General features: G+C 41.7%; 2 protein-coding genes across 2 annotated transcripts in view; both read right to left on the reverse strand.

The window, feature by feature from the left end:
• Positions 1–2,320: 2,320 nt before the first annotated feature.
• LOC114560118 (NLR family CARD domain-containing protein 3) lies at positions 2,321–16,163 on the reverse strand. Its single transcript, XM_028585268.1, has 11 exons — positions 16,023–16,163; positions 13,688–13,764; positions 12,993–13,109; positions 11,480–11,558; positions 11,109–11,316; positions 9,207–10,974; positions 8,942–9,115; positions 8,220–8,393; positions 6,509–6,555; positions 5,820–6,385; positions 2,321–2,398 (listed from the first exon to the last, which is right to left on the reverse strand). Exons 1-10 carry the CDS (start codon positions 16,161–16,163, stop codon positions 5,856–5,858), a joined length of 3,315 nt encoding a protein of 1,104 aa, XP_028441069.1. The 3' UTR covers positions 2,321–2,398; positions 5,820–5,855.
• Positions 16,164–19,494: 3,331 nt separating this feature from the next.
• spg11 (SPG11 vesicle trafficking associated, spatacsin) overlaps positions 19,495–26,970 on the reverse strand; it is a 66,389-nt gene continuing 58,913 nt past the window's right edge. The window contains 5 exon segments of the mRNA XM_028585811.1: positions 19,495–19,882; positions 20,578–20,729; positions 21,787–21,942; positions 23,768–23,844; positions 25,323–25,491. Coding sequence (XP_028441612.1) covers positions 19,708–19,882; positions 20,578–20,729; positions 21,787–21,942; positions 23,768–23,844; positions 25,323–25,491 — 729 coding nt within the window. The 3' untranslated portion in view covers positions 19,495–19,707.

Raw genomic sequence — 26,970 nt, forward strand, 5'->3', positions numbered from 1 at the left:
ATGTTGGAGATCAGAGATCAACCGGTGTAAAAGCACTGCCTACTGACCAATCAATACTCGACTGATAACAGCATCACTGTTCTTAGAAGATCCGGTGGAGCTCGGTGCGCGGAGAGAGAGAAGTGCAGTAAGAAAAGTTCAAACATTTAGAGACCGACAACCCTGTTAACATTCCCTGATGGGTATTTTTATGAAAGATATAGTTTTTCAGCGGCGGTAATTACATATAGGCTATTTTTCGGCTTCTTTAGCCATGTGTTGCCAATGCGCACATCGGTTTGAATTATGTTTTTATATTTTATTTGCTCTCACAATGGCTTCCCACTGCCAGGGTTACAACTGAAATAATAAGCTAAAGCAACGACAGTTTATGGAAAGCCCAAGTGTAATTATGGTCTGATCTTGTGCCTGACTGATGGGGAAGTGATATTGATAAGCGTTGTGATTTACGCATCTACAGCGTCGGCTATTTTTTGCCAGCTTTCCTTCCTGTTTTAGGAAGCAGCGACTGTATTGTGTTTTGCCTGTAAAACCGAGTCTGTGTTCTTCATATTTATGTATAATTTAGTTTGCTCTTCTTATGTAAAATATGCGGCTCTGGTAGATGTTTGCGATTGGTCACGCTGTGCAAACACCGCCTCTTTTATGTGAACGTTTGCGTCGGTGGATTGGGAAACCCTGGGTTGATTGAACTAGTTTTTAACCAGGGTCGTGAAACAAGTTATGCGGGACCGTGGTTGTTAGGGTTTGTGAAGCCGGGGAACTGAAATCAATCCAGGGCATGTTGATCTGGATTCGTAGTACAGGCCTATGGTGGCGTTTTGATAATCAATTCCGCCCTATGGTTTTCACAGCCAAGAAATTTGAACTCTAATCACCCAATCAGTAAAGAAGAAGGTCAGGCAACACTAATCCAGCACGGATCTCCTTTGCGGTTTGTTTGAGTAAACTAAAGAAAATGCACAACTTTATAGTATTTGTTAGTTTTGTATTGCCAGACATCAGTAGGCACTGGCTGCTCATACTTTATTTAATTAATCAATCCCAATAATCCTCCCAAAAATTTAATTAAAAGTGGTGAGGAGCTATTTTCATTATTACCTGCTTAAATGTATTAAGCGCTGTTGTTGTGCCCTTAAAAAGGGAAGTAGTAACGGGAGAAGGATGGGGAAAAACACACACACGCAGCTCTTTCCTTCACTCGTCTGTATTGAATACATTTTAAACAATACAGACAAACAACAGACAAATGTATATATGCGCACACTCAGTGTGCTAATTTATCATGGAATTTTCGAATAATGAAATATATTTTTAACCTGTTTACTTTTCAATTTTCGTCATTATGACGTGAAGTAGACACAAATATATACATATATAAATGAAACGGTAACGCGCTTAAACACCAACGTCAACATTCAGACTCTACGGCGTGGCCACAAGGTATCCGGCTACTAGCTTACATGTCTGAGTTAGCAAGAAATTCAACAACAATTAAGTCCAACAAAACGTCTTTTCCATGCATCTAAAACCACAGTAACAAAGAAAAATACTATCAGCATGTGTTCATAAGTATACAGTGCTTTGCAAACGGTAAATACCTTAAAAAGGGGAATAGTAACGGGAGAAGGAAGGGAAAAACACACACGCAGCTCTTTCCTTCACTCGTCTGTATTGAATGAGGAAGAGGAGTGCAAACCCCCTACTGGAGCAACGACAGTTTATGGAAAGCACAAGTGTAATTATGGTCAGCCCCTAGGCATTACCAACAGATCGACGAACCATTAAACCACACAGATAAGGCTCTGAATTAGCTATCTGCATTCCTCTTCTTGGTGTTACTCACTAGTTGCTTAGTCTTCATATACATTTACAACTACCATAAATGAAATTACATATTTTGAAAATATATACTGTAGTACTGTGATATTATGTTTAACTCAAAATAAATTGTATGTCTGAATACACTGTTATATACAACTTGTCACACTGTCACACTAAAAACTGACTAAATGCTAGTAAGTGAAAGACTTACGTACTTGACTGCTCTGATTGGAGGGTTTTTCACGCTGCAGCTCGACTTGGAAGACCTCTGGGACACCAAGACATCTTATCGTGTTTAAAAGTTAAACAGAAAGACCACAAACACTCTCGCAGTAACTTTATGCTTTTATTGTGAAAAGAGACAGAATTCAAAACAAAACATGACACAAGTCAACACCATTTTTACACATTCATGATCACAGCTTCCATCTTTAAAGGACTGGAAGTGAAGGAAGTTTACAATGTTCACAAGGAATCTGTTCAATCATTCTGAATTATTTATACAAAGTTCATTCATTAGTTTATAACAATAACCTGACATATTTCTGTAAGTGTGATCCTGTACAGACTCAACCAGGGGAGATTCTAGTATCTGACTTTTGGGGGTGCTCAGCCCCTAATGAAAAGTTGATAGCAGTTAAGCTAGATTTTTTTTTTCTTAAACCCTTAAATCATTACTTCTGGTGAGTTTTGGGGAAAGAAATAGACGGATTGAGATATGCAATTATGACAAACTATCAACAGATTCAAGGCATCTGCTGTGAAAAAATATGAAAACTACAAAGCATGATTATTGCAGCACACATACCCAGGGGCGTTGGTCTGGGGGGAAAAAGGGGACTGAGTACCCAGGGCCCTCATGTGAGGAGGGCCCAAAAATATGCTAGAATTCATAGCTTTGGCTGCAGGGAGGGGGCCCATAGAAAATGCCTTTCTAGAGGACCCAGAATTTGGAGCTACGCCCCTGCACATACCTTGAATGGTAAAATAAGCGTTAACATATTTTTAGACAGGATTATTCATGTTTTTTTCTGCTGTAATTTTCAACTTTTTCATCTAATCTAATAATGCCTCTGAACCAGATGGAGAAAACACAACATCTGTTTTTCTTAAGAGCCTAGTCCTCCATGAAATGCATATGTAAATATAATGTGAATGGAATGTTTTAAGTGTTTTTGCACGTATAATATATGTCCACTTTCTCACCTGGTTCTTCCAGGTCCCTCTCTTTGTCCACTCTCTCTCCATCCTCCTCTCTCCCTCTATCTCCCTCCCTCCGTCATGTCACTGACAATCACATACAAAACATTTTGTAATCCACTAGAACATAATCTTCAAATAAAAGAGAAAACAAAACACAGTAGTCCTACTATATACATGTCTTATAGCTACCTAGCCATTTTCTCACCTTGTTCATCTTGCTCTCTCTGCCCTTCACCCTCTCTATTTTCCTCACTCCTTTGGGCTGTCAACCAGAAGGCAAATGTAATCAACTAATCAACAGAGAATGTATGTGTAGGCTACCAAAGATTATAAATTCACCTATTTATAACATAAGTGAATATGGGGTTGCTGTTCAGTGCAGTGGGATAATGTTAAAGGCTTATCTTATACTTTCTCACCTGAACCTGGTTGTTTTCTTTAAAAAAAAAGAAACGTATATCCATCTATGGGGAAACAGACTGTGGGTCTGGGTTTGTTGTTCCAGTGTTTCATTTCTGATATGAAGAAGTCTGATGATCCGTCAGGCCGAATTATTTATTTTTCATTGGCATTGACAGTTAAAAATAAGAAAGTGTCTGGTAGGGAGGTAGCGGTGCTCAAGCTGTTACGGCAGGCTATTAATAGCACACTTTAAAAACTCATTATAGGCTACTCCTAAGCTACACATGCCTACAGTTAGCAATTTTGTCTAACGTTGCACAACAAAATTGGACTCTGTGGTGAATAAACTAGGCTAATTCAGATATAATTGCCATAATTGTGATCAGGGATCACAGATTGGTTCCACAAATACTAGGCCTACACCTGTAGCCTACTTAACGTGTTCATTTGATTAGATTTAATTTTCACTCCATTAGCCATACCTTTTCAGTGGTTGAAAGTAGCCATACTCTGACGACCAAACTCCCAAAGTTATCAGCACAGGCTAAACAGTAGGCTGACTGAGGCGCCCTCGTTCAGGGACAGGCTGTTGACTTTAGGCTACAACTGAGCTGAACCTGTCGTAATTTATCCTATTCCATCGCTAAAATCCGGTTTGCAAAAGTAATAAGATTTGAGCCCGGGGCGGTGTTGAATGACGGGCGAGACCCCCTCCGAGCGCCCCCCCATATTCGAAATAACACAAATCCTTAATCACACAAATGTGAAAACACACTAAACAGAATGTAATTATTACACTATAGCACTAAGAACAGAAAACCCAAACTAAAACCTGACCTTTCTGGCCTTCCTTGATGCAAAATCATCAATGATGTTATTGTATGAAATCTGCTCCGCTATTGAGTGATTGATATTGATGACGGCGAGGCCAGTGATCCGTTCCTGGTGACCTCAGGTGTGAAAAGTTCCTCTTTGCTTGAGCCACAGTGACTGACAGGGACCAAAGATCAGCCCCGGCATTTTGGCCCAGACCGGCCCACCACATAAGATGATAGATAGATAGATAGATAGATAGATAGATAGATAGATAGATAGATAGATAGATAGATAGATAGATAGATAGATAGATAGATAGATAGATAGATAGATAGATAGATAGATAGATAGATAGATAGATAGATTTTTATTGAGCTATATATATACAGTTCAGGCCAAAGGTTTGGAGACACCTTCTCATTCACAAGTGTGCTTTGTCAGGGTTAATTAGTGGAATTTGTTCCCTTATTAATAAAAAAAGCAAAGGGTGGCTACTTTGAAGAATCTAAAATATAAGACATGTTTTCAGTTATTTCACACTTTTTTGTTAAGTACATAATTCCATATGTGTTCATTAATAGTTTTGATGCCTTCAGTGAGAATCTACAATGTAAATAGTCATGAAAATAAAAAGGAAACGCATTGAATGAGAAGGTGTGTCCAAACTTTTGGCCTGTACTGTATATATAGCTTGTTTTATGATTATCATTTCAAGAGGCCCTGTGCTATAATTTGAAGAGGTCTATCATGAGTTTTTGTCTGCCAATGCAGATAGAAAAGCTACAATTCTTGTTAAGAACGTTTGCATGATGTGCAACGTTTATCTAGGCTACTAATGCAATCATACAGTAAAGCATGCCTTCTTTTTTATTGTTGTAGTGTTCTCATCAACAGTTTGTCCACCACTCAGTTTTATCAAGGGGTTAAGTGTTTCAAGGGGAGTTGTGCTTAGCCTACCGTAGGTTGTAGCCTCACTCCCTCATCTCTGTCCCTCTCCTCCTGAGTCTCCTCCGACGCCACTATCATCGGTTACGGGAGCTGATGAAGGTCCTGCTACTGCTGAAAACATGTCTTTTCGCTTTTTTCTTTTATTTGAGCCGCTTGGTTAACTTTGTTCCATTTTGGCATTTAGACCATTAACATAACAGAAAGGTTTAGACTCGTCTTGGTCTTGCTTCGTCTCTGTGTACTTCCCATTTCTCCACCATCACCGTGTGTTTATCTTTTGCGCCACGGCGCACTGTTACGGACTAGTCCATTTTATTGTGAAAGTAGGGGGTGTTGACCTCTCTCAGCAAGCAGGGCGCCTGCTGCTGGGGGCGCTGATCTGCCAATTCCCCACACAGTGAAATGATAGAAAACAGAAAAAAGCTTTGCGGCGCAGAGGATTATTTATATATATTTTTTAAGTTAAATGGCTGCCCGGTTTGCCCGTGCCAAAAACCGCCACTAGTTTGAGCACTAAACGAATTCACATTATCACAATAAGGACTTTATTTTCAGGGGTGCTGAGATGATTTTTAGGGGTGCTTCAGCACCCCTAAAAATAGCCTAGCGCCGCTTATGAACTCAACTGATCAGCAGTGAGAAACGGGAGGAGACTCTCCGTCCTACAGAGGACACAGAGACACTGAGGAACCAGGAGACCAGAGCCCAAACCCAGGATAAAGAGGTTGAGTGAATGTGGTGTTGAAGGTGTAGAGGTGGATCAGTGAGTCGGAGGAGACTGTGTAGAAGGACAGAGAGCCAGCAGGACAGTCCACATACACTGCTACTCTACCAGAGACAGAGGAGGAGGAGATGGATGTTTTTATGTTATTGTGCCATACAGAGTAACCATCATCAGAGCATCTCAGACTCCAGGACTTATCATTACATCCAAACATACAGCCTTCACTGTCTCCTCTACTCCTGATTCGTCTGTAGCTCACTGATATATCAACCTCTCCTCTCCTCTCGACCTCCCAGTAACAGCGCCTAGTCAGAACATCTCTACACAGCAGCTGAGGATAGTAGTCAAACCTCTCTGGATGATCAGGATATGACTGATCCTCCTTCACACATGTGACCTTCCTGTTGTTGTCAGACAGTTGGAGTTCTTTGTTCACTGTGTTTGTGTCGAGTGTGAGTTCACAGGAATCTGATGGAGAGAACGAGACATAACACAGCTGCAATTATTAACCAATCAGTACTTCGATGATGACATCAGAGAGTTGAATAAGTGATGTCACAGTTTGATGAATAAAATTAAAAACACACTTACACTTCCTCAGACCTGGTGTCAACCATCTGACTCCAGCAGGCTCCACCCTGAAAGGAGGGGAGGGGGGGGGGCAGGCTAGGTCAGGATTTTATTTGATAGTACGCAACACCGTCAGCACTCTAAAGTTGTTTACTGCTCCAGAAATCAGCTGTTCTTATGATAGGATATTTGATGTGTATAAGAGTGTGTTCCTAGCGTACTTTATCATATCATAATGACAATGTCATGAGAATATTACTGAAACTACAGGTTGTTGTTTTATAGGACGGAGATGTCAGTCTCTAGTTCCTGATAAACTCATCTATAGGCTATATGAACGTTGTGTTATTCAACCAAAGCTGCTTGAAAATAAAAGCCCTACAGAGGGAAATTAATGAGATATGTATATAGAAATAACGTGTGCCTATTATGTTTAGACATTTATGAATTCATGAATTAGACAACGTTTTACAAAGTTTATGACGTCGCCCTAACTTAACAACTGGAGAAACAGCTTGACTTTAAAGGGAGTCTGGGAATTTCTTCCCTTGGATCAAACCTGGATGTGTTTACCATCCATAAAATGATGTCTTTTCCATAGACTAAATGTTACATTATGATGACTTCAGCTGAAACAGACAGTATGAAACTAATTTGTGCTTGCAATATAAAAAGTATTTGGCAAGAGAGAGAGAGAGAGAGAGAGAGAGAGAGAGAGAGAGAGAGAGAGAGAGAGAGAGAGAGAGAGAAAGGGAGGGAGAAAGGAGAGAGAGGAAGAGAGGTGAGGGGGAGGGAGAGAGAGAAAGAGAGAGAGAGAAAGGAGAGGGAAAGAGACAGAGAGCTCAACCTGAAATACACTGCATAGGGACGTCAGTGTACGTTTCTGATCGATCACATGAGCCATGCAGCATCGGCAACTGACATTTTAAACCTCTAGCTAACTAGTCTGCCAAAGGAGTAGATTAATGCTTCATCCACACACTATTCTCACACCTTAGAAAGCACACTGCTTTGTGCTAAGCTAGGCTAAACCTGTCCTGGACCTTTTTCTGTCGAGTTGAAACTGATTTGGTCCCGGGAAAGAGGGAAAAAAGGACTTTTCTTAAAACCACGGACAGTTCCTTTAACGTACAGAGATGTGTCCAAACTACATGCATTATTAACAACAGGGAGTTACCATTCTAGTTCCTGGAGATGATCTCCTTTAAAACTTACTACCCAAATATCCTTTTTGTTCATCAGTGTTTGTACCTGAGAGTGTCCAGTCTCCAGAATGGATCCTTCAGCCCCGCTGACAGTAGCTTCACTCCCGAGTATCCTGGATGATTGTAGCTCAGGTTCAGCTCTCTCAGATGGGAGGGGTTGGAGCTCAGAGCTGATACCACAGAAGAACAGCCCTCCTCTGAGATCAGACAGCCTGACAGACTGAAAAACACACAGAACAGCACACAGGAACCCTCTGTGAACACATGGAGCCATGTGTTTGTTTTATGTTTGATTGTTGTCCAGGTACATTTTGGGCCATATTTTTAATAAGTCTTTAAAATCATAGGTGGTATTTATTTATTCAACAACAAAAGCCAATGATTAAAATTCCTCATGCAATGTAACTCTGAGTCTCGAAACTGCTTAGTTTATCGTATCAGCAGACACAAAGCTACACGTTAGCTGTCAACTAAATTTAAATCAGATTTTAAATGGTCATCAGTTGAATGAGTTAATAAATCCTGACCTGAGAGTCTCCAGTGTGCAGTATGGACTCTTCAGTCCAACAGAGATCAGCTTCCCTCCTGAATCCTGCAGGTCGTTGTTACTCAGGTCCAGCTCTCTCAGACTAGAGGACTGGGAGCTGAGAACTGAGGACAGAGGTTCACAGCTTCTCTCGGACAAGTTACAGCCACTCAGCCTGGAGAGACAACAGGAATCAAACAAGTTGTTTATAAGAATTAAAGATGAATAAATCACAATAACAGAGCTTTGTTGGAGGGATGAAATGAAGAAGACAGATAACATTTGTGTTTATATGTTAAGTCTGGACTTTTGGTGATAGAGAATATAAAATCCATTTTCTAAACAATTTGAAAACATGATAACTAATTGTGACTGAATGAAGAGTAAAAAGACATCCAGTATTCAAATTCACATAAAAAAAGAGGTTAAACACTCCTGAGTACATTAAGGCTGCTGTGATATCAATGCCACACTCTGTCAGGTCTGATTCGTAGAAGATCAGGTTGCTTGTTGTATAATCAGGAATTAACAAACATCCAGTAATCAAAGTCACATGATATTAAATTATAAATAATTTATGGTCCCCAGCCACAGTTCATATTTCATTCTTTAGGAAGTGATTCTAAAGAATAATAAAATACTTTGGAAACCTTCACATTTTTTGAATGTTTCCAAAGTATTTTTCAATACTGTGTTTTTAAAGATTATTGTTCTTGACCTGACCTGAGAGTCTCCAGTGTGCAGTGTGGACTCTTCAGTCCAACAGAGATCAGCTTCACTCCTGAATCCTGCAGGACGTTGTTACTCAGGTCCAGCTCTCTCAGACTAGAGGACTGGGAGCTGAGAACTGTGGACAGATGTTCACAGCTTCTCTCTAACAGGTTACAGCCACTCAGTCTGGAGAGACAACAGGAATCAAACACGTTATTTATATTTAACTCCTGATTATATATATCAGAGTATTTATTGATGAATAAACCCCACTAACAGAGCTTTGTTGGAGGCTTTGACCACTGGCAGCAGCCTCAGAAGAGCCTCCTCTGATGCAATGTATTTCTTCAGGTCAAACACGTCCAGATCTTTTTCTGATGACAGTAAGATGAAGACCAGAGCTGACCACTGAGCAGGAGACAGTTTCTCTGTGGAGAGACTTCTTGAACTCAGTGACTGTTGGATCTCCTCTACTAGAGATCGATCATTCAGTTCATTCAGACAGTGGAACAGATTGATGCTTTTCTCTGCAGAAAGATTCTCACTGATCTTCTTCTTGATGTACATTGCTGTCTTCTGATTGGTCTCTGAGCTACTTCCTGTCTGTGTCAGCAGACCTCGTAGGAGACTCTGATTGGTCTGCAGTGAAAGACCCAGGAGGAAGCGGAGGAACAAATCCAGGTGTCCATTTGGACTCTGTAAGGATTTGTCCACAGCACTCTGGTAGAAACCTGTTGATGTTGTTTGTTCTTCTGCCAGCAGATTTACTCCAGAGTTGATGAAGGTCAGATGGACATGAAGAGCAGCCAGAAACTCCTGAACACTCAGATGGATAAAGCAGAACACCTTGTCCTGGTACAGTCCTCTCTCCTCTTTAAAGATCTGTGTGAACACTCCTGAGTACACTGAGGCTGCTCTGATATCGATGCCACACTCTGTCAGGTCTGATTCATAGAAGATCAGGTTGCCTTTCTGCAGCTGCTCAAAAGCCAGTTTTCCCAGAGACTTGATCATCTTCCTGGTCTCTGGACTCCAGTGTGGATCTGTCTCAGCTCCTCCGTCATACTTGACGTTTTTCAGTTTGGACTGAACCACCAGGAAGTGGATGTACATCTCAGTCAGGGTCTTGGGCAGCTCTCCTCCCTCTCTGGTCTTCAACATATCCTCCAGAACTGTAGCAGTGATCCAGCAGAAGACTGGGATGTGGCACATGTTGTGGAGGCTTTGTGATGTCTTAATGTGGGAGATGATTCTGCTGGCCTGCTCCTCATCTCTGAATCGCTTCCTGAAGTACTCCTCCTTCTGTGGGTCAGTGAACCCTCTGACCTCTGTCACCATGTCAACACACCCAGGAGGGATCTGATTGGCTGCAGCAGGTCGTGTGGTTATCCAGAGGCGAGCAGAGGGAAGCAGTTTCCCCCTGATGAGGTTTGTCAGCAGCGCACCCACTGAGTTGGACTCTGTAACATCGGTCAGGATCTCAGTGTTGTTGAAGTCCAGAGGAAGTCGACACTCATCCAGACCGTCAAAGATGAAGACAACCGGGAACTCTTCAAACCTGCAGATTCCTGCTTCTTTGGTTTCACTAAAGAAGTAATCAACAAGTTCCACCAAGCTGTACTTTCTCTCTTTCAGCACATTCAGCTCTCTGAAAGTAAATGGAAATATGAACAGAATGTCCTGGTTGGCTTTGTCTTCAGCCCAGTCAAGAGTGAACTTCTGTGTTAAGACTGTTTTCCCGATGCCAGCCACTCCCTTCGTCATCACTGTTCTGATTGGTTCATCTCTTCCAGGTGGGGCTTTAAAGATGTCTTCTTGTCTGATTCTTGTTTCTGGTCTGTCTGGTTTCCTGGATGCTGTTTCAATCTGTCTGACCTCATGTTCATCATTGACCTCTGCAGTCTCTCCCTTTGTGATGTGGATCTCTGTGAACATTTGATTCAGAAGGGTTGGGTTTCCTGCTTCAGCAATTCCCTCAAACACAGACTGGAACTTCTTGTTTAGGTTAGATTTAAGTTTCTGCTTACAAACTCCAGAACGACTTCCTGAATGAATACAGAACAAAGAAGATCAGTAAGTGATATATAAAGAAACATGAACATACTTTGACCCTTCTATGGAGACATTAGTAAATGTCCCTTTAGTCCAGCAAGTTCAATCTTTAGAGAAATCCTCTTACTGCTCTGCAGACGGTCAGCCAGCTCCTCCTGCTTCATTCTCCTCAGGAAGTGCAGTGTGATCTTCAGAAATGCCTCTCTGCTGTTCCTCTGCTCTTCATCCTCATCCTTCCTCTGACTCTCTAAGCGTTCTGGGTAATCTGTACTCAGAACCTTCTGGATCTTCTTCAACTCGTTCTTCACAAAAGTGACGATGTTCTCCTCCAGCAGCTGGAACAGAAGAATTATATGAATGACACAATCAAACTGAAATCATAGAGGCAAACATCAGATCCATGTTGAACAGCCTGACAATCCACTGGTCTGAAAAGTTCAGCATGGAGATGTTTGTGAAAAGAATAGATGTAAAAGTAGTTGTTGTACATGTACAGACCATAAATGTGGAGTCCAGGTGTGTTTGATGCTGCTGGGCAGACAGGCCACTGGGAACCTCTGAGCTCTCCTGGTCCACTCTGTGGAGGAATCAGGATGAATTAGCTCACATCATGTCTGTCCACACAGAGACAAACACACAGTAATTTCCTGTGACTTAAAGTGTTGATTGCAACATTGAATCAGATGGTTTCCCCTAACATGAAAGTGTTGGTGGTGGTGCTGGCTCTACTGTGATTCAACAGAAAGAACTAAGAAGTAAACAAGGGTTACAACATGGTTGGCCTAAAGGACTCCTGAAGCAGCAGACTGGTATCATGATGCCAGGAGGTCTGCAGCTTCTGTGGTCATGGAAGCAACCATTCGCAGTTAGAAGAAGTTTGGGGAGGTAACGGTGAGGAACCTTAGGTAGGCCTCGGAAATATTCTGGCAAACCATTAGATGACTCAGGAGGCGGAGGCAGAGCTTAGATGGACTGTTTTCAGATCTACAGCCGTATGTCATGGACAGTCAGGTAAAGAGGAGAACTGTTAGGTCAGGTGGTGGGGAGCTGCTCGAAGTTGTAGTCAGATGCGGTTGGTCTCTGACAGGTACTGGGGGGCCAGAAACTTAGGTGTGGGAATAGTTTGAAGAGGCCATACAGTAGGAATTTCAGTTGACATTCAGGGACTTCTGAAGGGAAAGAGTTCAAGTATCTCAGGGTCTTCTTCCTGACTGCAAGTAAAATGGAGCTTGACGTCGTTAGGTGGATTTTTGTGGCGTCAAAAGTAAAGCAGGCATGGTACTGGTCCAAAGAGGGAGCTGAGCCTGAGGGCACATCTCTCCAGAAATCGGTGCTTCAAAGCCAAACACATTGGAAAATCATGTCTTGCTTTGTTGTACAAACTCAGTGCGAACACAAAACAAGTGAATATTGGAAAAAAATGAAAATAGTGCCCCAAAGGCTATCATGTTGGAAATTTAATTAACAGGATCAAACCAACTGGAAGGCAGCACAGGTATTAACTTTTCACACAGGATGCGATTGTCGCGCCTCATAATTCATTTTCAATGAGAGGCGCAGGCAGTCTGACAGGTGACGTGACAAGTGGACACAATCCCGTGAAACTGTCGAGAAGCGTATTAGACCCCGCAGATCCACGCGACTACACAGGCGAAGTGTCTCTCCCCGTGTAAAAAAACTATTAAGGTTAGAGACACATGATTTAAGGTCACCAGTCGTCTACTCAATAGTCAGAATGTAAATGTGATTGACTAAAACTTGACATTCCCTCAGTGTACAGTGACCAGCTCCTCCAGTAGAGCTGGTCAGTGTCAGTCTGGTTGTACTGGGCAGCTCCCAATATCAATGTGTTGTACTGTGTGAGTGTGAGGCAGCTGCTGCTGAAAAAGAACATTAGTGCTCAAAGAACTTCCATATAAGTTATTAAAAGATAAACACTGGAGATCTCACAATTGAGAATCTGACACAAACACATTGTTTTGTTTTTCTTTACTCAGTTTTAAATCCTCACCTTTGATCAACAGAGTGACGTCCATCTTTGAAGGCTACAGGCCAATCCTTAGACCGGTCACTCTTCATGGATACACAGCTGGGTTCTGGTTCAGGAGTGTCTGGTCTCTGATGGATCCTGAAAATATCAGTTTGTTATGAAGACAACAAAGCCAGAGGTATGCGTGTGAATAATGTTGGTGTTGGTGCAAGTATTCTGAGTGCTGGACAGTTAAGGGCCGTCCACACCAAGAACGATAACTAGAACCATAACTAGAACTACAACGATGTCAGCGTCCACACTGCTGAAAGTTAAAGTTCTGCAAACAGTGACGTCACACAAGCTGCACGCTCCAGCTGATAATAATACATCACGGCAGACGTTGCAACGTACGATTACAGGAATGTCGTGAGTAATATCCTACATATTAGTGACACATTTTGTGAACATATATAGTCTGAACCGCGCTCCCCCGGACAATATGATAAGTACTGTAATATGAGTAATGTTTAAAGATACAAAAATACACAGAGCTAAAGGATTGTAGCCTCACCGAGGGGCAAAGTCACGCCACTAACCACATGTGTGAAACATATCACTTGCCGTGTCTCTCGTGGTGTGGACTCCGCCATCCACTGGAGTTAGAATGATTTTTAAAACTACAGATTTTTAGTTATGGTTATACTTATCGTTCTTGGTGTGGACAGCCCTCTCACCTCTGAGCTTTGGTCTGGCGGTCCTGTTCCCCACTCAGAGTGGTTCCTCTGTCCTCACAATGAACCCAGCCTTTTATCTGCAGAGGAAACACATTATGGGCCCTATATGTCATTGGCTCTTCTTGTCTCTTTCACATCACAGAGTAGGCTACATCAGCTGCTGTAGTTCTACAATCAGTCCACAAGATGGAGCCAGGAGACAGACATTCATTATGTTTAACTCTCTCTGAAACAAAATGGAATCTAAACGGTGCCAGATGATGTTTAAAGAGTTTAATTTAAAGTTTATTTTAAACTCTTTTAAATAAAATGACATTTGGAATAATGGAGCCAAGACTGAGAATCAATCTCACTTTTCTGTCCTGTCCGTGTTTGTTCTCGGTTTTGTGGAAGACTGAGGTGCAAATATTCAGTGGCGAGGAGTTTAGGGTTCGTCCTTCAAGAAAAGGTTACTGTTTTCTAATAAAAAAATATGTCATTTTGCATGATGTTGGACCGTTATTATTACCATAGGTGTGTCTTAAACGTTGGAAACGCTAGATCAGATAATAAACAAATAACACTTGAGGTATCGATGTTATGGATCTGCCCACCACTAGTTTTCTGACAGCAGGAGAAAGGCTCTCAAAGTTTCCCCTTTACTTATCGTGTTCGTTGAAAGGCAGACCAAGAAATAAATACTCAGGATTTGTTCAGTTAAACTATAACAATCTTTAGTAAAATGATATTGCAAACAGATCTTTCATATGCATATGGATCAGCCGCTCCTTTGAGACTTTCTCTCCCTAACCACTAACAAAGTCTCTCCGGGTCTGACGCCGGACCTTCCTTTTCCCTATTCTTTTATTCATCTTCAGGTTCCTCTTTCCGCCATTGCATCTGGGCCGCCAATTGGTTGGATATCACTCAGACTTTCTGTCTCCGAGAAGATAGAGAAGTTGCTCGCTAGAGATTGTCTGTTCCTTTAAGAGATTTCATTAGGTGCATTCTGTTCCAATTGTTTATTAAACAAACGAGGAGCACTTTTGCTCCACTAAATTTGAACCCGTCTTATCTTACACATGCCAGACAGGAGGAGACAGCGAGGCCATCGCAGGCTACAGGACATTCTTATTCTAAACCCAATATATTTCTACAGGGACCACTAAGGTCTATATGAAAGAGACTTCAGATACAGTATTAGGGGACCACTAAGGTCTATATAAAAGAGACTTCAGATACAGTATTAGGGGACCACTAAGGTCTATATAAAAGAGACTTCAGATACAGTATTAGGGGACCACTAAGGTCTATATAAAAGAGACTTCAGATACAGTATTAGTACTATATAAAAGAGACCTTAGTGGTCAGAATGAAAAATGACCTACTGTGTGAACGTGGATGTGGTGAATTGTTCACCTTTGAGTTTGCTGTGAAACTTGCTGTCAACAGAAAATGAAGAACCCAAACTCCCCCCTCTCTCTAGTGTCTGCCATGCAGGTGCATCGGATGTACCGATAGAAGATGCTTATTGTGATTAAAGCAAGTATTGAGACATGTTACTGCAGTAAAAGTACTAATAGCACAGTGTGAAGTTACAGCAGCTGGCTGAGTGGATAACTAACGTGGAGAGAAAACAGACAGACTCTCTGCTCGCGGTTCTCTGGACTTTAACAGAGAAAAGCTCAGCAGAGAACTCCACATTACAGAGAGCACATTGAGGGCTGGGAGCCAAAGTGCTATCACTGCATTTCATCTTTTAAAAAGGAGTGCCAGAACTAACCGCTTTCTAGCTGAACTTAGGCAGCATTGTCAGGAGGAGGAAGAGGACAGAAAGAATCCTGGAGAACCAGAAACGCTCGGACTAAAGAAATCAACGGAGCGTAGAGGAGACAAACTGAAAAGATGCAGAACAGGTTTTCAGCCAACCAGCAGACTAGCCTGCAGGACATCATCTTACTGATAATAAACAGATGGGATTATCATAGAGTGGGCGTGTCTGTGAAGAGAAGGCTCGGCCCAGAGCAAAATCCCCCCCTTGCTGAGCTTATTTGAACTCCTTTATAGTTTCATCTGGAACATTACATCATGTTTTACTGCTGATTAATACTTTGTGTGTAAACTGTGAATCTGCAGAGTAACACGCTGTCAGATAAACGGAGGACAATAACAAGTACAAGTTGTCCTACTGAGATTAAAGCAGGTATTCAGACATGTTACTGCAGTAAAAGTACTAATAGTACAGTGTGAAGTTGCAGCAGCTAGATGAGCAGATAAGTGATGTGAAGAGAAAACAGACAGACTCTGTGCTCCCTGAACTCAACACAATATGAAAATTAAAAAGGGAAAGACTTACGTACTGGACTGCTCCGATTGGAGGGTTTCTCACGCTGCAGCTGGACCTGGAAGACCTCTGGGACACCGAGACATCCTGTCGTTTGTGTCGACTGAAACCTTTGTCTCTGACAGCAAAACCACAAACCTGTTTCAGCTTCATCAGGGGTAGGAGGAGAAAAGAATTCCGTAGAACCAGAAACACTGACAACAGAGATCAGAGGAGCAGTAACTCTGTATAACAACCAGCAGTGATGAATGGGAAATTACATTTCAGTTAAAGTGTATTTTAACTGTTAACAAACAATGACATGATGATTTATAATGTTACTGATTATTGGTAATGTTGTCATTTGTTATCTTAGAGAGAAATACCAAAATTAAAGCTGCAAGCAGCGATGAACCGGGCCCTCGCAATGTGTGTGTGTATATATATATATATATATATATATATATATATATATATATATATATATATATATATATATATATATATATATATACACACACACACACAAAAAACACAGACACACACAACCCTCTCTCATCTTTCCTGCAAGCACATCCTAACCATAACATAAAAATACAACTTGCCCACTCTCACACTAAGTGGATAATAATATTCTAATGTGGAAGTGCTGAGTAACTAAGTAAAAGTTTAGCTTATGTTAAGACTGTTATTGCTTTGGGAAAGAAGTTATACCTAAATCTACTAGTCTTTGTTTTTAGACATCTGTAACATCTCCCTGAGGGCAGGAGTTCAAACAGTGGGGGGCCGGGATGAGAACAGTCATGTGTAATTTTGGTGGCTTTTGAGAGCAGTCTTGAGTTGGCAATTTCCTCTAGTGAGGGAAGAGAACAACCAACGATCTTCTGTGCTGTGTTGAGCACTCTGTATTAATTTTTTTTGTCTGCTGCAGAGCATCCAGATGAAGGGTAGAACAGCACCAACTGTTCTCAAACAGGTTGCTTTTTTTTTTAAAAAGTCTGGGCAAATGTAGGCGCTTGTTGCGCCTTCTTTACCACTGCCGTGGTATTGTCCGTCCATGTGAGTCGGTCTGAGATGAGATATGATATAGTGCATAGCGTTGGAAATAACATATTTCAAATTGTGCACCACTTACTTTGTCCACTATAATGTTGGAACGTTATTACCATATGTGTGTCTTAAACATTGGAAAAGCTAGATCCGATAATAAACAAATAACACTCAGAAAGATTAAAGACAAAACTTAAAGCTAAAGAAGTCCTACTACCATTATTAGATCTGAGAAAAGTTAAGTTAGTTTTGATGCTCACATTGACTTCACATTAATTCAGTTAGTTGGTACCTAAAATGGCTCGGGTAGAGAAACCATGCCTTTGTATAGACGTTAAAAATAATGACATGAAGACACTTCTCCTCCTCCTCCACACATCACTACAACAGTAACAGGCATTTAGACCACTACATTTTATTCTGAAAGGTCCCAGAGGACAGGAGTCCTGTTGTGTCTGACATTACGCTGGTGGAGACGACGGTGTGTTTTCTGACAGCAGGAGAAAGGCTCACCCCCCCCCCCCCTCCAACTCTGCCTGCATTTAGATCTCAACTACACAGCTGTAAAGTTTCCTGTCTGCAGCCTCACGGTGGTGACAGACATACGTATAAACACCTGGCAAAGAATTTCAAACCTCCTCTGTAGTAGTTCATGCTGCAACATGTAGACTTATCTTCAACACAAGATAACATAACATCGACTTTGTATTATGACTTCACGTTAATCATAAAAAAGCTGCTGTTAGTCATTTCTGTACTTTGCTGTAAGTGCTGTAACTGACTCCTTGCTTGCTCAAGTAAAAATGAACTTCAGTGTTGCTGTCTATTCTTTTATAAATTAACAACTTGGTCCTTCGAGCCGGATCCCAAACATCCCATTTTTTATTTATTCATTTTATTTGTCAGGGACCATGAACAACTTTTAACATAAATGTTGCCATTTGATGAATTGTACCAGAGTTAGCCTTAGGCTAATTTAGTTTTGGGCCCTGAAACATTTAGTCATTTAGTGACCGGCTTGAATTGCTGAGGCCAGTTCCCGCTGAGTGTGTGGGAAGGTGATGGGAATATTTTTTGAACCACTGAAAATTCGTAGGTGAGATAATTATTATTATTTTTAAACCTGATGGACTTTTCAGAAGAGGTCATTATCTTCACTCGAGCTTCTGCGCGGGAAAGTCGCCGGACGCCACAATCTTCTGAACATCCAGAGAGAGTTGTGTCGAGCTGATGGTCTTAATTATTATTATTAATTTGTAGCAACTCATTTGGCAATGGGTTGAATGTAACGGATGTTCATTAATATCTAAATGTTACGCTCTAAAGCTTTGCATTTTGATGCCATAAGAGCAGCTGGAAAACATTTAATCAGAATGAGGATGGTGGTGAAAGAGCTCCAGGAACATCTCAGGAAACTAACAAAATAAGTAATAGAAATAAACGATAAGCCCAGAAATGTAATGAAAACAGAAGCTCACATCTTAGATATCGATACAACACAGTTTAGAAAGTGTCTTTAATGTAATTTCTTATATCATATTTTAAAGATTTTGGACAGTAAATCCTTAGTATCCCATTAGTCTTGGTGGTTCATTGAGAGAAACAGATTCAGTTAGTGAGACATTTTTTTGGGATTTGAATTCATCTCCACAGATAAAGTTAGAAAAAACTGATTTTCTTTTTTTTTTTTTATAAATAAGTAATGTGCATAGAGAGTATTTCAGTTAGCGGTTCTGTTGTCCTACCGACAGTAGGTGAGTAAGGTCGTGTTCACACTTGGCGTCTTTTTTGGACAAGATAAAGGTCGACTAGAGCACTTCTGTAGTAAAAAAAAAAATAAAAAATAAAAATCAAAAAGCTGGCAGCATTTTGGTTCCAAAGAGCATCTTTTGTTGCTATAACAACAGTTACTGTTACAGTATCCTAGAGGGCTATGTCGAGAGGTGCTAACGTTAGATAAAACAAAGTGGTGGAGCGAGCTAGAGAAAGGAGAGGGAGAGAGAGAGAGAGGTGCTAACGTTAGACAAAACAAAGTGGTGGAGCGAGCTAGAGAAAGGAGAGGGAGAGAGAGAGAGAGAGAGAGAGAGAGGTGCTAACGTTAGACAAAACAAAGTGGTGGAGCGAGCTATAGAAATGAGAGAGAGAGAGAGATGCTAACAGACAAAAAGTGGTGGAGCGAGCTAGAGAAAGGAGAGAGAGAGTCAGACAGAGAGAGAGAGAGAGAGAGAGAGAGAGAGAGAGAGAGAGAGAGAGAGAGTGCTAACGTTAGACAAAACAAAGTGGTGGAGCGAGCTATAGAAATGAGAGAGAGAGAGAGAGATGCTAACAGACAAAAAGTGGTGGAGCGAGCTAGAGAAAGGAGAGAGAGAGAGAGAGAGATGCTAACGTTAGACAAAAAGTGGTGGAGCAAGCTAGAGAAAGGAGAGAGAGAGACAGAGAGAGAGAGAGAGAGAGAGAGAGAGAGAGAGAGAGAGAGAGAGAGAGAGAGAGAGAGAGATGCTAACGTTAGACAAAACAAAGTGGTGGAGCTAGCTAGAGACGCTTCGAGCTGCCTTGGCGTTTAAAAAAGCGCTCTGGACTTTTTCTTTGAAAACACATCTTACTCCGAATAGGACCGTAACGTAAAAACAGACGATTGGCCTAAACCAACGACGGATAGGTCAGTGGATCAGCTGGCCAGTCGGTCGTTCAGGTAGCTGGAGGTCTTGGCGTCCTGCAGCAGCGTCTTGGTGACGTCGTAGAGATTCTGCTGGTAGGCCAGCCGGTAGCGGCTGTACACGTCATCGCAGTGAGTCAGCAAACGCTTCACGTTGGGGGAGACGCTGCCGGGGGCGCCGTCCAGCCTGAAAACAATAACACACCAAGGTTAGCATGTAGTTTTCAAGTAGCTTTTATTTTGATTTAGCTGTGACTTTTCTATTTCACTTAAAGGAACATGCCGACTTACTGGGACTTTGTTTTATACCCTGTTTCCCCCAGAGTTAGATAAGTCCATTATCTGGATCCTCCAGGATCTGTGCTAAGCTAGGCTAGATGGAGCCGGTTACCTCCAGGATCTGGGCTAAGCTAGGCTAGATGGAGCCGGTTACCTCCAGGATCTGTGCTAAGCTAGGCTAGATGGAGCCGGTTACCTCCAGGATCTGGGCTAAGCTAGGCTAGATGGAGCCGGTTACCTCCAGGATCTGTGCTGAGCTAGGCTAGATGGAGCCAGTTACCTCCAGGATCTGTGCTAAGCTAGGCTAGATGGAGCCACTTACCTCCAGGATCTGTGCTAAGCTAGGCTAGCGGTGAGTGTATTTATGGACTTATCTAACTCTGGGGGACACGGGGAATAAGACAAAGTCCCAATAAGTCAGCGTGTTCCTTTTAGTGTACTTTTAAATGTTTTCACACACACACACACACACACACACACACACACACACACACACACACACACACACACACACACACACACACACACACACACACACACACAATATCTAACTTGTGTCTCCCCTCGCTAATGGAGGAGCAACACAATTTTCTTCCGTCTTACTTTTTGAAAATGTCCTCAAACAGGCTGGAGGTGAGCGGGCGGTGGCGTTTGAGCTCCTCCAGGTAAACAAAGTCTCCGTTCAGGATCACCTTCTGGTACAAAATCTCGGCCCAGTCCGGACTGTAGCTGTACGCCTCCGACACCACAAACACCTGAGAGAGAGAGAGAGAGAGAGAGAGAGAGAGAGAGAGAGAGAGAGAGAGAGAGAGAGAGAGAGAGAGAGAGAGGGGATGTAATCAGAAACACCCCAACTCAGAGTAACTTGTCACGCCTCTTTTAGGAGACTAGCTGCAGGTCCTACATATTAGTTTAGGCCAGTGGTTCTCAAACTTATTTCAATAATGTACCCCCCATTTGAATTGTGTTTTTAAGCCAAGTACCCCCTGACCAGCGATAGATTTACCAAATAACAGCCATGGAACTGAAAAACATTTAAATGCTGATGAAAAAAGGTAACAAAAACTTGCCCTGACAGTAGCTAGATAAGGACTACTAGCCAGTCAGAAGCAGAGTATGAGGGCGTGCCCAGACAGTACCTAGGTAAGGACTACTAGCCAGTCAGAAGCAGAGTATGAGGGTGTGCCCGGACAGTATCTAGGTAAGGACTACTAGCCAGTCAGGAGCAGAGTATGAGGGCATGCCCTGACAGTACCTAGGTAAGGACTACTAGCCAGTCAGAAGCAGAGTATGAGGGCGTGCCCTGACAGTACCTAGGTAAGGACTACTAGCCAGTCAGAAGCAGAGTAATTGGGCGTGTCCTGACAGTACCTAGGTAAGGACTACTAGCCAGTCAGAAGCAGAGTATGAGGGCGTGCCATGCTAGCAGCTAGGCGAGCATTATAACGTGTGTTCCAAAGTGACCACGTTTGTCTCTGAAGTAAAGGCTGGACTACAATAGAGCTGTTTGGAGCAGTTGGTGAACAGTGTTTTCTGTTGGAGATGGTAAGTCCCTTTGGGGGGGGACTTTGGGCTTTTTCACTTTGTTAACCTATAACGTGCAGATAAAAATATATACAACACAATAAAGGAAAGGGGAAAAGCCAATGAGCATAATATGAGCACTAAGATGTATAATATTTAAAAGATACACAGGTCATCAAGCTCTCTTGTTGCAGCAGCAAAACTCTTTTGAAGCCGACGGTGGTTAACCGTGGAGATCTTTGAGGTGTACGGTGTTTTGAATAGAGGACTGTGGGTAATGTAACCGACCTGGTAGCATCGTGGCAGCTGCGTGACAGCGTTCAGCAGGTCTGCCGGTCGCAGGTTGATGACGCGCAGCTCTGATCCCCGGTTCAGGAAGTGCAGCTGAAGAGCCACCAGCTTCGCCGTCCGAACACAGCGACTCGCCTGACGCACACACGAGTCCTGCACACACACACACACACACACACACACACACACACACACACACACACACACACACACACACACACACACACAGTCAATATCTTATCATGGGATTAAAAGAAAGAACAGGGAGATGTGGTGGTGTACCACAGGGTTCTATTTTAGGACCAAATTCATTTTCTATTTATATGCTTTCACTCTGCCAAATTATCAAGGCGCACAATGTTTCTTTTCATCTCTATGCTGACGACACAGATATACCTCCCGCTGAGACCCACCTACCTGAGAAAGCCACTAGATGGCCCCAAAACTTTCTCCACCTAAACAACTCCAAATCCCGCCCAACACAATCACCGATCTCATCAGCTTTTGGCCTGCAAATGTTTAAAAAACATTAAGGGCCCTATTTTAATGATCTAACTACGCACTAGGGGCCAAGGGGGGTCTTGCAACCGGTGCAAGTGTCTTTGCTGGTTTAAGTTTCCCATCCAACCCATATGTGCGCCCATGGGTGTGCTGGTCTTACAGGGAGGTGTGTTCAGGTGCATTCTGGGTTTGCTGGTCTTACATGGAGGGGTGTTCAGGTGCATTCTGGGAGTATTGCTATCTTGAGGCAGCGGGAAGTGATCGCGCCATTGACCAACAGAAACCTGGTCTAAAGTCAATAACGCAGCATTTCATTGTTATTTTAACAGAGCATTAGTAACATGCTCCTAGGCTCGTGCACACACTATGCTTGTTACACACACAGGGACGCACAGCAGCACACACACACGCAGAAGATTACAAATAAAAATATTACGGTGCAAATCCTCCATCATAACAGCAATGCTTCAAGGTCCAAACACGCCTGGCTTTTAAAGGGAATGGGAGATGATCTCTGATTGGTTGATGAATGGGAGATGATCTCTGATTGGTTGATTGCATGTTACGCCCAAAACACACCTCTGATTAATGAAGACACTAAGAACAACCCTTTAGGACCAGGCGCCCGGCACACAGACCCTTTTTATCGCCGTCAAACTAGCAAAAGTGGATTTGGACACGCCCTAAACACACCTGTGCCCAATTGCACCTGAGTGCATTATGCAGATTGGGGTTGGGCTAAATGTGGGCGGAGCTAAACTTTTGACTCCACCCCATGCTCAAACGTCAATGCAGCACCTACGGACAGTGATTGATTATATATATATATAGATTATAATAAATTATATTTTAATTATAAAAATAGCCTATATATAGATTATAATAAATAATTATATTTTAATTATAAAAAATAGCCTATATATAGATTATAATAAATAATTATATTTTAATTATAAAAAATAGCCTATATATAGATTATAATAAATAATAAATTATTATATTATTAATTATAAAAATGGAAAGGAACAATGGGGTTGGGTTTAGGAAAAGAAGAACGGGGAAAGCAAACTTGACTCGCGGGAAACGAGCTCCGGTCTCTGGGGTGAAAGCATGGATGTATTAAGAAGTCAAAGTCCTGTGTTTTTCCCTCAGACACACATTCTTCCTCTTCGGTTGCTATTGGGCAAGTGGGCGGAGTCAAACTCCACCCACGTTGAGCCACTCCTCGATCTGCGTACTGCAGTCAGGGCTTACTCCCTGCGCCAGGCGCTTCACGCCGTGATCGTTAAAATAGGGCCCACACACAGACACACACAACGCTCTAACAGTGGCTAAGCTTCCCCATCTTCTAATCACACTATTACAATGACGTGGATGTGTATTGTCCTGTATGTGCTTTAGTTTTGAAAGGTGCTATACGAATAAAGTTTATTTTATTGTCATTGTATTATACGGACAGGCAGAAAGGTTGAGATACCTTTGAGAAGCTCTCGGCAGCGTCCCTCAGCAGCCCCAACACTTTGACCAAGGAGCTCTTCAGATCCGGAGTGACGACTGTTTGACAGACAGAAAGACGGAGATCAGACAGCAGCACACCCTAGGGCTGCACGATACTGACAAAATGTGATATTGCGATATCGATATTTTTAAACGGCGACAGTGGTGCTCATAAGTTCATGAACTCATGCTAAAGTTGACTAAAAAGAGCAATAAAAAAAGCATGCCCCCTGTATTTTTAGGATGAACATTTATTTATTTACGATGTATTATTCATTCACATAGAAAATTGGTGAATGAAGCACCACCGTATGTAAAATGACAGAAGTTATGGGAAAACGCATCAAAATAGATTCATAAGAAATTAAAAGAAGTTTTCTTACAACACAAGGTTTATTTCAACAGTCATATTGGAATTATCCAACATGAATATATAAATAAGGACCATGTCTACAGAACAGGACTAGGGTTGCACGTTACTGACAAAATGTGATATTGCGATATCGATTATGAATATTGCGATATCGATTATGAATATTGCGATATCGATATTTTTAAACATACAGTGGTGCTCATAAGTTTATGAACTCATGCTAAAGAGACTAAAAAGAGGAATAAAAAAAGCATGCTCCCTGTATTTTCAGGAAGAACATTTATTTATTTACGATGCAATATTCATTCACAAAGAAAATTGGTGTCCTTAAAGGTTGGATTTTTCCTATTTTTTTTAATTAAGGCATGAAGATCAATTTCCAAAAGAGGATTTTTTTATTCCTCTTTTTAGTCAACTTTAGCAGGGGTTCATAAACTTATGAGCACCACCGTAAATCTTAAATAACTAAGCCAACGGACGGGAAGCAGCGCTCCGCATAATAAACTAACTATTGCATACAGTACAGGCCAAAAGTTTGGACACACCTTCTCATTCAATGTGTTTCCTTTTTATTTTCATGACTATTTACATTGTAGATTCTCACTGAAGGAATCAAAACTATGAATGAACACATCTGGAATTATGTACTTAACAAAAAAGTGTGAAATAACTGAAAACATGTCTTATATTTTAGATTCTTCAAAGTAGCCACCCTTTGCTTTTTTATTAATAAGGGAACAAATTCCACTAATTAACCCTGACAAAGCACACCTGTGAAGGTAAAACCATTTCAGGTGACTACCTCATGAAGCTCATTGAGAGAACACCAAGGGTTTGTAGAGTTATCAAAAAAAGCAAAGGGTGGCTACTTTGAAGAATATAATATAAAGTATAAATATAAAATATAAGACATGTTTTCAGTTATTTCACACTTTTTTGTTAAGTACATCATTCCATATGTGTTCATTCATAGTTTTGATGCCTTCAGTGAGAATCTACAATGTAAATAGTCATGAAAATAAAAAGGAAACACATTGAATGAGAAGGTGTGTCCAAACTTTTGGCCTGTTCTGTACTTATCGCGGCACTTTCGATATAATATTGCGCAACGTGATATGGCGATAACGATATTGAGTAGGTATACCATGCACCCCGAGCTCACCCCAGTCCTGAGACTCGATGATCTTCAGCTGTGTCCGGGCGGCCATCTCGTGGTTCTCTCCGATCTCCCTCCGCATGCTGAAACACAGCGCCACCATGTTGTGTTTCTCGCTGTCGGCGGGGAGGCAGCGCTTGATGTAGTCCAGCAGAGCCGTCTTCAGGCTGGAGCTCTGAGGACGCAACGGGTGGGGGGGGAGGGGGGTAAAAAGATGGTGGTTTGTTTGCTTGACCTCTTTATTTAAACTTTAGTGCACCTGACCTCTAACCTGACTCCGCCAGATGGATCGCTTCGCACATGCTTGGCATATCCATCTGGGAACTTTCCGTTGGAGAACTTTTGGGAAGGGGCGAAAATCCTGGTTAGCTGATTGGATAAACCATCTGTCTATCACCTATGTTGGTGATAGACGGGCCAAATCAACCAATCAGATCAACGAAGCATATGAAAATACAACCACAAGCCAGGCTACCCCTGCTGCTGCAGGCAAAGCATAGCTCGTTGGCTCAGCATGCAAGCAACATGTCGGTAAAGGATATTTGCCGTTTGTGTAACGAGAATTTAGGAATAAAAGGCCCCATTTCAGGTTCCCAGACCGCTGTCTGAAAATACTGGTTAGCTGATTGGATAAACCATCTGTCTATCACCACCTAACCCGCCTCAAAACCAATGCTGATTGGCCCGGTCGTTTGGCTAACGGCTCCAAATTTTCTCTATCTCAAGATGCCAGACTGATCTGCGAGTGGAAAACTGGAGCTCGCCAGATCAGGACGGCCTCACGAGGCTACCTGACCTCCTGGAAGAAATGACAACACCTCCTTAAAATCAACTCACTTTGCGCCTTTTGGACTATTTAATCTGGTTTTCACCCTCCTGTTGACTGCGGGTCAAATGTGACCCGTTTTCAAAAAGCTTCTATATATATATATATATATATATATATATATATATATATATATATATATTCCTTTTGCTGACAGGTGCAATATTTTGAAAACGCCACACCAGTGGTGAAGACCAAAGTAAAAGCCCTTTAAAAATTCTACTGAAGTTGAACTCTAAGGGAAAGTGTTACCTTTTCACATTAAAAGTTGACCAGAAACTAGGGCTGTCCTCGACTAAAGACTAAAGATGATTTTTTGTCAACCAATGTGAAAGAGTTTCTCCACAAAAGCGCAACAGCTCCACTTTAAATCTTGTTGGTACCAGAGATGTGCTCATAATTGTCTCAAAAATAAGTAATTCAGTATGAAAAAGTATTTAAAAAAAAAAAAGATTAATCGACCAAGGTGAAAACAGAACCCAAAGGAGTTGTTAGGAGTAGTTAAAACTGGGTTAATATGAGATTAGTCTAGCATTGGAAAAAGGTGCAACATCACATTACATGTCATTTAGCGGACGCTTTTATCCAAAGCGATTTACATTTGCTATACAGTACAGGCCAAAAGTTTGGACACACCTTCTCATTCAATGTGTTTCTTTATTTTCATGACTATTTACATTGTAGATTCTCAATGAAGGCATCAAAACTATGAATGAACACATATGGAATTATGTACTTAACAAAAAAGTGTGAAATAACTGAAAACATGTCTTATATTTTAGATTCTTCAAAGTAGCCACCCTTTGCTTTTTTTGATAACTCTGCAAA

This window comes from Perca flavescens, chromosome 8 (genome assembly GCF_004354835.1).
Source record: "Perca flavescens isolate YP-PL-M2 chromosome 8, PFLA_1.0, whole genome shotgun sequence".
NCBI lineage: Eukaryota > Metazoa > Chordata > Actinopteri > Perciformes > Percidae > Perca > Perca flavescens.